This window comes from Notothenia coriiceps, unplaced genomic scaffold, assembly GCF_000735185.1.
Source record: "Notothenia coriiceps isolate Sejong01 unplaced genomic scaffold, NC01 NC01_scaffold00018596, whole genome shotgun sequence".
NCBI lineage: Eukaryota > Metazoa > Chordata > Actinopteri > Perciformes > Nototheniidae > Notothenia > Notothenia coriiceps.
In genome coordinates this window covers 2,424-14,120 of record NW_011351297.1, presented here as the reverse complement: position 1 = coordinate 14,120, position 11,697 = coordinate 2,424, and the positions used below count along the sequence as shown (strand labels likewise).

At 38.8% G+C, this 11,697-nt stretch overlaps 1 protein-coding gene across 1 annotated transcript in view; it reads left to right on the top strand.

Annotated features, from left to right (window-relative positions):
* The first annotated feature begins 4,829 nt into the window (after positions 1–4,829).
* Positions 4,830–11,697, top strand: part of LOC104951129 (solute carrier family 22 member 4-like) — an 8,953-nt gene continuing 2,085 nt past the window's right edge. The window contains 5 exon segments of the mRNA XM_010777762.1: positions 4,830–5,280; positions 6,320–6,423; positions 6,942–7,096; positions 7,217–7,270; positions 7,273–7,387. Of these exon segments, the coding sequence (XP_010776064.1) occupies positions 4,882–5,280; positions 6,320–6,423; positions 6,942–7,096; positions 7,217–7,270; positions 7,273–7,387 (827 nt within the window). The 5' untranslated portion in view covers positions 4,830–4,881.

Below are 11,697 nucleotides of genomic sequence, written 5' to 3'. Positions count from 1 at the left end.
CTTCGTGGATTTATTAACATGTACCCGATATTTTATCAGCGGGTTTCTGGGGTGGCAGAGGTTTTTGGGTGGCCTTCACCTGGGTCTACCTGTGTTGTGGTTAGATTTGTCGGTTTTTTGCTAAAAAAAATTTAGCGGTTGTAACAGTGGGTCTCAGTTGGATTAACCTCACGGTCCAATTTGCAACAATTCCTGTACGACGGGTAGTCGTGTGCCAGCTCAGCCAACGGGAAGTCCTTGATCAGGTCGTTTTTTTGTTGTGTTTTTGAACTAAACATAACAATAATAAAATTTCATTTCAGTTTCATTGAACAAATGAAAAATTAAAATTCATTGATGTGATTTCATTGATCAATGAAAACTCTCGTCATTAATATTGATAATGATCAATGAAAAATTTTCATTAGGGTTGTGACAAGGTTGCTGTGAGAGTGAGGGATTTGCACTGCGAACCGAGTCCCAGGGCCACCGCACGGTCAACCCTGCACGGCTCCGAGGAAGTCGAAGTATTTCGCCTGCGTTTCTCGAAATTGACTAACGTTCATAAGTAGCCAGCCGTGACCCTGCGAATCCTGTGGCGTAGGTAAATACAGCCCGTCCGAGAATTTCCGTTACACTCACAGTAAGGGTAACCTAGCCTCTTAACATCGTGGAGCTCTTCAAAGAGGAATGACAGCTAAACTAAAACTGTCACTTATAGAGGTGACGAGTATGTTTAGTTTTTGTGGATATAATGGAAACAGTTAATTTGTTGTAACCCTTATCTAAATTTACACATGTTACGAAACACAAAAGGGGAAATTTTAAGACTCTTTGTTGACCAAAAGAGACTTTACGACCTCGGGTTTTCTGTGTGATTTGGTGTTAGGGGGTCGATAACAACACTGCTGCGGACAGGTGAAACTGTCTGGAACACTATTCAGTTGTCGAAACAACTAACTTACTTGTATTATAAGTATGTTTTTTTCACTGCATTTAAAATGAGTAGATATAAGTTTTGGTATACCCGAGTCTTGTCAGAGTATATGTGTGTGTAGTACGTGTGTCCTCCTAAGGTGTGAACATAAAGTCTAGGCGTTTTCCTAAGTATGAACATAAAGGCCTAGGTGTGAACACAAAAAGTTACGTGTGTGTTTACACCAAAGGGCAAAGTATATGTACATCCGATTTATTTAGTTTATGTCTTTTTTCAAAATGTATACATAAAAACTAGGTGTGTATAAACAAAAGGCAAATTTTGAGAATTGGACGTTTGTGTTTGCCGAAAATACACGTACCTAGCGAGGAGTACGTAAGACACACCATAAAAACTCTGATGGGGACTGCCAGTCGGCTAAGCATGAACATTTGTGTAAAAAAAGATATGGTTGAGTCTACAAGTAAGTAAGATAGTGTACTCGCGGGGGGGTACTCCCATTTACTAAAGAAACAAGTACTGTGAAGTATATGCGTAAAACGCGACATGCCAGTCGAGCGATTGTCTCCCGCCTCGTAGTCCACTAGTACGTCTCGACGCACAGAGGTAGTCTGGTCGTCGACTAGACTCGAGAGAGAGACGCAGCATTTGAATGCAGCGCATTATACGGAGTATAGCTAGTCTAGGTCGAGGACTAGCCGGGAATATCTCTCGTGGCTTAGTTTGATAATCTCGCTTATAGCCGGCTATTACTGGCCACCCCGAGGGGGGCAACTGTCAAGTGACAGATCGTGACGAAGCATCACGTGACTAGCTAATCCGATTGGATTTGGACATCGACGAGGGGAGGTGTGAGTGTTGTTGAAGTATGTCTGTATTATTTCGTGACATTAGCGGTATGTCCTTTGTGTGTAAATTTATACAAAAACGGACGACAAAAACACATGTGTTCGTAAAGTAGTTACCAAGCCTTTTCACCGGACATGGGGATTATTATATTTCCGAACGTAACGCACGTAAAGGACAAGCCTTCACCGCGACATGACTCTCACCTCCACCAGGACCTTAATCGCGGACGTTCTCCGAGGAACCTGGACAGCGGAGGCCTGTCGCGCTTTACGCGTGTATCTTCGCGATGCATACTTGCGGTTCTTTAGATTGGAGTCACCCCGCGCGGAGTACACTAACCGAATCTTAAATCCTATGTAGACTAACCGATATCTATCTTTCCTAATGTTTATGCTTAGCCGCTGCGCCCCTAGAGTTTTTTTGGTGTGTCCTTCGTGTTCACTAGGTAGCGTGTCTTAACGCCAAACACAAACGTCCAAGTCCCCTAAATTTGCCTTTTGTTTTATACACTCCTAGTTTTATGTGTACATTTTTGGAAAGACATAAACCTAAAATAAACCAAATTCTACCAACTACCACCGGTCCCTTTTCTTTCAAACCCCGAGAGACGACCTTGACAGGAGGCGCGGGCTGGTGGCCTATTCGCCCTTCTTCTTACCTACCTACCTACCTACCAAAATAAAGTACATTATACTTTGCCTTGTGTAAACACACCACGTAACCTTTTTGTGCTCACACCTAGGCCTTTATGTTCAACACTAGAAAACGCCTAGTACTTTGTTCACCACTTAGGAAGGACACACCGTACACACATAATACTCTGACAAGGCTCGGGTATGTAAACGGGGGTTGTAAACAGAAAATGTGTACCTCTGTCATTTATTTCCAACATTCAGTGTACACAAGGGGAGACGGTGAAATATTTAACTGATCGACAACAATACAGACGAAGACGGATCGGGATTCGACAAAGTTTAATTTTTTTACTCACTGTAGGGAGACAGTTCAATGATTATAACGTTTAATAGACGAAATCAAATCTGTTTTCTGCAATAAGTAACTAAGGAAGTTACCAATTCTATTTTGTTGTCAATAGTGATTTTTGTTAAACCTATCCATTAGGTATCGGACTTTCTTAATTTTATTAACTTTACCTGATAATTGTACAAATTATATCAGGAAACAAGTTCAGACCTATTACATTGGTGTAATTGAGGAGCAACCGTTAAGAAAAGGCAAGTGTCGTAGCCGTGTTAAATTCTTTATCTGGTACGAACTGTAGGATTTTAGGTTCCTTTTAGTCTACGTATTGAAACTAACTTACCCTGAAATGTTACCCCGCGTTAACCAATCATCACTCCTCTCTCTGGTTACTTTCACTTTTCCATGGTGCTGTATTCGCCTGCAAATTACATCCGCAGGGAGATTCGGTTCAGTTCCATCACATAATGTAACGCAGTAACGCACCCATTTAATCACAGTAACTATAACGGCGTTACTTAATGGGAATAGGTAACTAGTAACGCATCTGTCAAATACTTAGTTACCGCAAAAAGTAGTTGCGTTACAGTAACGCGTTACAGTAACGCGTTAGTCCCAACACTGGTCTTGAAACACTGATAAGTTTCTCTGTTGTTATCTAACCTTAAAAAAATCTGTTATGGCAGGAGTAAAGCAATCGATGACAGAACATCCATTTTGTAACAAAGTGGGGAAACAAGCATGTGTAATCGTTAACCTGGGGTTTTCACAGCTTGCTCTCAACATAAGGTTGTAGTCTTACACAGAGAGAGAAAGATATACAAATTTAAAAGCGTCAGTGGAGTCGAATTAAGCTGCACACGACATGTTATAGGAGCATATGGTGCCATCAGCACACACAGTTTCAAAAATTGACATTTTTGTCCATGTACTGTAAGTACAGAAGAAAAGACAAACAAAAAAAGATTTAAAATGTCAATTAGTGAGCCACTGGTGGGTGGATTGTGTTACTGTTGGCAAAACAATTTCCCTCAGAATATTTATTGTAACATTATAATCAGCTTTTGAGTTAATGTTTAACCATGATCAAGATTGTTTCTGGTAATTGTCACACCCTTGACAAACGGGTCTGCTATTCTTGGAAAGCAGAGGACATACCTTAAAGTAGTTGTAAAAAAGGATTGGACTGTGCTTTATATTTGGACTTTAACCCAAATAGATATGCCATTATAGAGAAAAATGGGTAGAGAATTGTCTTGACATCTTTAAAACTTTTCAGGGAAGAATTAAAATATCAGGAATCAAACTAAAGACCAGCACACTTCATTAAAAGCTCCCAGCTATTTTTACTGTGCAACATTTCAATCCAACAGAGGTTGAAGTGTCAGACAAAGGTATCTGATAGATCAAATGTGAACAGTTAAAGTTGCTGGGAGATTGAATATGTGCAGATCTTTTGTCTGGCTCCTGCAGAGTCTTGTGCCGCAAGTACAAAGTGGAAATCATCATTAATTACTCAATTTGATATTTGCTCTTTGATACACCTGTATGGATCAAATGGAGCTTCTGATTTTGTGTGATTGACCAAATGATCTCATACAAATTCTAATTCGACCAATGCAACATACGATCTTATTATTTATAATTCCAGGGACACATTTAGCGGATTTGATATAAGCAATAAAAATACCCCTCCGGAAAAATATAAGATGACCGCTCACTCTAATATTTTATGGAGTAGGTGCAGACACACACTCAGGTTAATAGGTCATTGTTATGAATTCTGAGACAGAGCTAAACGTTATTATGTTGAAACTGAACAAAGCTATATTTTGTCAAACGTAATCTAAGCTAACATGTTGACATAGATGTAGATCGTACTTTATGTTTATTTGGCGCAAAGTGGACAGTATAGTAGGCCTGTTTCATTGTGTAACTCTTTTTTTATCCAGGAACTGTATGTGGCCTGTTAATGTTCTCAATATCGGTTAATTAGGAAAATCTCAGCCAACACTGAATACAGCAGGTGGTGGGTGGGATGGTTTAGAAGCTGTAACAAAACCACTGCTTTTGAAAAGCCCACTTCAAAATCCTTCCACTTAGTGTGCAAGGAGCCAAAAGCCAACACAAACAACATGACTGACTACGAGGTTGCAACTGCCTTTCTCGGGGAATGGGGACATTTCCAGCAGCAGGTGTTTTTCCTACTCTGTCTCACCGTCATCCCTAACGGTTTCAGCGGCATGTTCATCGTCTTCGTGGCCGACACGCCGCCCCACCGCTGCGTCATTCCCGCAAACGTGAACCTGACGGCGGCGTGGAGGAACCGCAGCATCCCGCTGGAGCTGGACAGCAACAGCGGCGCGTTGGTGCCCAGCAAGTGCTCCAGATACAGGCTGGGAGATGTGCTGAGTTTCTCGGACAGAGGCTTTCTGCCCGGGGTCGACGTTAACATGTCTAATGTGCCGACTGAGAGCTGCTTGGATGGGTGGGAGTATGACCAAAGCGTGTACATTTCTACCATCATAACGGAGGTTTGTGCACAGGTCTGCGTAGCTTCTGTGATGCAGCTGACACTGAGATGACGCATGAGGAATGTATATGATATTCATACAGGAAGTAGGCTATAAGCAGAGGCGGAAAAGTTTCCCAGATCTTGTACTTGAGTGAAAGAACCGGAGTGTGTAAGAACATTCCTTCATTTGAAATGTAACTGAAGTAAAAGTTAAAAATAATAAGCTTCAAAATATACTTAAGGTGGTACCTACTCATTATGCAGATTGGCCCATCCCAGAATAATATTTATCATATGTTTTGATTATAATTATTGATACATTAAAGTGTTATCAAAAGTGGTACAGTTACAGCCAGTTGTAATTACTCTTAATACTGCAAGGTAGCTTTTGTATTTACTCCAATTGTAACTCAATTATAAATTATATTTCACATTATTAATCAAAATCTGCGTAGCAACTAAAGGTATTAAATAAATGTAGTCGAGTGAAAGTAACCTACAATATGTACCCTTGAATTGTAGTGGCAAGTAGCCTACAGTAGCATACAATTGTCAAATTCTCAACATTTTACTCAAGTACAGTAGCCTACTTAGTCATTTAGAGTTTTTAAATAGAGTGCAAAAACTACATTTCATCTTGATGTTGCAATAGATTCAGAGATATTTTCAACATCTACACAAGAAATTGCCTCACATATAACATGAATTGTTCAGCCACCAAGTTATCAATCATTGGAAACTAAAACAATAATGTATTACATTTTCAAAGATGTGTCTAATATTTGTTCCACTCTCGTTAGGTGAATATTTGGACATAATAAAGAAAAAAATATATATTTCCAGTAATAACAAATAAATAAGCCATTAGGTTATAATTGTTAAAAAAAGCCAACATTTCAAATCTCTGCTTATTTTGATATAACTATGGTAATTGTTATGGTTATACTTACACACACAAATGCACTCCTGTGGTACTTTTTAGACCGTTTTTTGTTAAGAAATTGCTACTTTTTGTGAAGACTTAAATACTGCCTGTGTGTGCGTGTGTGTGTTTTCAGTGGGACCTGGTGTGTGGCGACAGGTGGAAGAACCCGCTAACTTCTTCTATCTTCTTCTGTGGTGTTCTCACTGGCTCCTTCGTTTCGGGGCAGCTCTCTGACAGGTGGTGAAAGATTGACTTTAGTTTTTCAAAACGTTAATCACTAAGTAAGCACTTATTGTACCAAATGATCTGCCAAGTCAAATTTCCAACAGCAACAAGTGTGCCCCACTATCAATGAATAGATGTTTTAATGATACATCTAATGATTTTCTCATACTCAAACAACTCAACAAGAACCTATTTCTCTTTTTTTAGCCGTCAGTGCTGATCAAAGTCTGACAGTTCACTAAATGGAAAAAAGAGCATGTGCCAGTAAAAATGAAGCCGCATTAGTAAAGCATTTTCCCAACCGTCATGTGTTGACCTTCTCACAAATGCTGACTCTCGGCTAAATGTTTAACTTCAACAGCTATGCAAACTCTGGTAAACAATTTACACTACTGTGTTGTACTTACTGGATTTGTCAGTGTTTTGTCGACTTCAGTGAAGTCATACTATACAGTACATTTGAGGGTTCCATTGGTTGACCTTTGCGTCTACTTACATGGTCATTTACATGCTTTGTATCCATTTGTAAGGTATGGGAGAAAAATAGTGTTGTTTGTTACCATGGCAGTCCAGACAGTGTTCACATTCATCATGGTCTTCGCTCCATCCTGGCCCGTGTTCTGCGCCCTGTTCTTTATTGTCGGGATGGGACAAATCTCTAATTATGTGGCTGCGTTTGTGCTAGGTACTTTTGTTTGCCTCTATTCGATGATTTCAGGTGTATTTAGTTGCTAACTTGTCCATGAAAATAATGTGTCATTCTTTGCCTGTGCTTTGAATCTCCCCCTTTTCTCCTGTGCTTCAGGGACAGAGATATTGAGCCCAAAGGTTCGGACAATTTATTCCACCGCAGGTGTGAGTCTTTCTTTGCTGCAGGCTACATGTTCATACCACTGTTAGCCTACTTCTTGAGAGACTGGAGGATGCTTCTCCTAGGCCTCGCCCTGCCTGGCTTCCTCTATGTGCCTCTCTGGTGGTAGGTAGGTGTGTGTTTGCTTGAATGTGTGGGGTTCTTATTTTTCTAGTTGATTTTATCTCTAGCTGTGTTTCATTTCAAGTGTTTTATTTTCTACAGTGTTGAGTGGTGTATAATGTACAGCGTTGCTTTAAGTATTACGTTCATGAAGGTCAATCAATTAATATACTGTACATAGTTCCTGTCGAAAGCTAAACAGATTGTTTTTTTAAAGCTGAAAGAATTTGCCTATTAATCACGTAGTTGATAAACATAATAAATACAGTCNGATTGTGTTATTGTTGGCAAAACAATTTTCCTCAGAATATTTATTGTAACATATAATCAGCTTTTGAGATAATGTTTAACCTCAAGAATGTTTCAGGTTATTGTTAACCTGAAACATTCTTGAGGTTAAACATTATCTCAAAAGCTGATTATATGTTACAATAAATATTCTGAGGAAAATTGTTTTGCCAACAATAACACAATCCACCCACCAGTGGCTCACTAATTGACATGTTAAATCCTGTTTATCAATTTTTGACACTGTGTGCTGATGGCACAATATGCTCCTCTAACATGTCATGTGCAACTTAATTTGACGGCACTGACACTTTTACATTTGTATATCTTTCTCTCTCTGTGTAAGACTGTTACAGCCTCATGTTGAGAGCAAGCTGTGAAAACCCTAGGTTAACGATTACACACGCTTGTTTCCCCACTTTGTTACAAAATGGATGTTCTGTCATTGATTGCTTTACTCCTACCATGACATTTTTTTTAAGGTTAGATAACAACAGTGAAACGTATCTGTGTTTTAACTATAAAATAGATATATGATTTACAGGTAGAGTGGTTTCTTAGTTTTACAGGGTCGTGCACAGACATTGATCGCGGACACTTTGGACTGACAGTATAGCGCCTGCCAGACAGAATAATTTGAACAGGTTGTGTTCAGGGTGGGGTTGACGTGCGTGTTTCCTACTTGTTTCCTAACTCAGGAGGAAGTCCTGAATGGAGGGCAGGTTGGCGCCATTTCTTTGTGTAGTCCTCACTGTAAATTATAGTCTGTTCCCAATGCTGTTAAATGGCTGAACCAAACCAAACAATGATGCACAAGCATGGGAACATACCGCATGATTTTAGCTTGAATTTGCATCGGTATAAAAAAAACATAATGCTGAAGGCCGGGCACATAATTAAATATTTTCCATCTCCTGAATAATTGACATAAGCACAACCAATTTCCCTCCTTTCCATTATACAGTGTAGTGGTCAGTTTGGAGGTCGGTCCCCTGTATTGGTAAGCTTTTTATGCCTAGAGAAACTGTTGTTGGGTTGTCACATGACTATCATAACTTTTTATTCATTTAATCTTATCCACTTTAAAAACATGGTTTGGATGCAGTGACTAACATTAGTAGCATGTGAGCTATTCACTTTTGGTTTACCTTTGGCAACCAATTATTTTCTTGCTTTTTGCGAGTAGATTATGTCTTCTGTCGACTTTTGAATAGTCGTTAGTGAAAGCCATTAGGTGTCTTCACTGATTAAGGATGATTACCTAATGTTGTCATGCAGAACTGTCCTGGCCTTGCAAATGGGGAGCAAACATTTGCATCCTTTAGCTCAGTTAAAACATTTCTGATTAGCTTCCTGAAAGCTAATGCGCTCATTAAATACAGGTAAACAGGGTAAAATGTCACTAATATTTCCTTTAAGCTACCTCAGTTATTTGATAATTAAATAATCTACAGAACCAATATATTATCAAATACGTGCTCATGTGTGTACATTTCCTAAACAAATATTTGTACAATGGATAAAGCTAGGTTTAAAATGATTGTATTTTTAGGATGTTGGCATAAATCAGCTATAGATCAATCCGGAAAAACACTTTTCAAACTTTGGGATAATAGAAAGGAATACAAACTGGAAAGTGTAGTGTATATAAGTGTTACTGATGAGTATTAGAAAAAAAAATTGAAATACAAAATGGTCCTTTAACAATATGCAATATGAAATGTGCAAGACACAACATGTGGACACTGTAAAAGAAACTCATATCACGATGAAAATTCCCCAGTTTTATTTGGTTAGATATAATATTAAAGTCCTTTTTAGGAGTAGAGGTAAAGGAAACAAATTTTTTCAGTAATCAACAAGTTTTCTAAAATGTTTTGTTTAAATGTGCTCATTAGCCACATCCTAATGCTTACATGTGTTGAATTTATAAAAAAGTTAATTATATAGTAATTACTCTAACTAGTGTTACTCTGTGGCCTGAGGAGGAACAACTACAATTATGTACAGTACACCAAAATACTAAATTAAGGAAATACACATGCCAATATCAGTGTTCACAATAGGATTGCAATGATCATATGTATGTAACAGACTTATGTGTACTATAAAACTTTGGAACTATGGATATATTTTTTGTAAATCATTTTTTCCTTGTCTACTAAGGATTGTTAAATGTATATATGTATTGTACAATTCAAAGACAACTACAGGATTGCTATAATTCTACTGAACTTTTACACAAAGGCATGTTTATGTTATGTCTGCTGTGTGGCTTGAAAATAGTCCCAACTGGACTCCTAATGATACTTAGCAACATTTAGAGTACAGGCACGTGTACTTCTTCGGGGTATTTAAAAGTGTGGAATGCTATTTAGAGAAAATACCACTTTCAACTGAGTGGTGCGGGGGCTGGGTGGTCAGATTGGCCACTTTGAAGCTTTTGATCATTTTACTTTCAGTTAATCAAATCAAATCAATGAGAGAGGGGATTCTCCATCAGTATTTTCACATAAAGAGCTTCCCAATAAAGTCCCATTCCCACAAACTGAGAGACAGTGGATGCAGCAGTAAGGAAAGGGGTGAAAAAGTTATCCCCTTGAAAGAAGTTTTAAAACTCTTGGGACTAGAAGGTATTTCCATTGTGACTCGGTCCCACTGGGGGACCAGCTCACTCGACTGAGAGCTCAAACACTCTGGTACTTAGCTCAAGACTTTAAGACGGATACCACAGCTCATACACTGAAGAATATCCCGGATTGCTTTCTCTCTCACAAGAAGGGAAGTATTTTTATATTTTGTATATAGAACATGGGTGACTATGATGAAGATACTGCATTCCTGGGACAGACTGGTCCTTTTTTCTGGACCACATTCTTCCTCCTCAACACAGTTTTTGTCTCAACTGGATTCAATGGACTTTACATGGTGTTTATCGGGGCAACTCCGAATCATCACTGCCTCATTCCAGACTTTAACTTAACTGAAGAGTGGACAAATGCCATCATCCCTTTTACGTTAGTAAATGGCGAGGAGGTGAAGAGCCAGTGCAGTAGGTACAGTCTGGACGTGGTGAGAAATATGTCAGCTGAAGGACTTATTCCTGGAAGGGATGTTAATCTCACCGACTTGGCGCAGGAGGGATGTTTAGATGGATGGAACTACAGCAAAGACATCTACCAATCCAACATTGTCACAGAGGTCAGTATGAATGTGCTTGTGTGTGTTTACAGAGTGTCATTATGATATTTGAAGTTTTCTTTGCTTTGTTTTTGTGTTTGAAATATGTATCTTTTTTTTACAGTGGGACCTCGTCTGTGATGATCAATGGAAAGTTCCCTTTGCATCCTCAACGCTCTTTGTGGGATACCTCTTTGGATCCCTGATCTCAGGCCATGTTTCTGACAGGTATTTCACCCTTATTTATCAGTACCTTTCCCATAACATTTTTATTTCATTGTTCATGTAAAATTACACCATTTCGATCCTTTACTTGGACTATTATATCTGAGGGGTTCTTATTATTTATGTAATGTTAGTGAGTGCTTGAAAAAATACAAAATGAACTATTAAGTTAAATGAGGTTTTCACACTGTCATGAGTGTTGCTTTTTTTAAATGACAACAGCCCCATCTACTGTTCAGGTTGATCTCCTACAAAAAAGGATTTGCTGTCACTGAGATAGAAGTATCTTGGTCTAGAATAGCAGGCATATATTTAATCAGTAGTAATGTACAAAATGAAATACTACAAGCCGACCTAGATGGCAAATTTGTTTTATTATGGTCGTAGATGTTGTTATATGTCAACAGACAGTCAAGTCTGCTGAACTTCATCATCTTAAGGAAGAATTTGAAATAATTTCACCTCACAAGCACGTCCTTTGATGAAATTAAGAATTGTGATTTGATGTTAGTCGTGAAGAGGTTGTGTTCCTTTTGAGTGTGGAAATCCTCAAAGCCCAGGACACACAGCAGCACTCTGTTTGGCCTTTTTGCAGCTGTGAAAACTGACCCCCCCCCCCC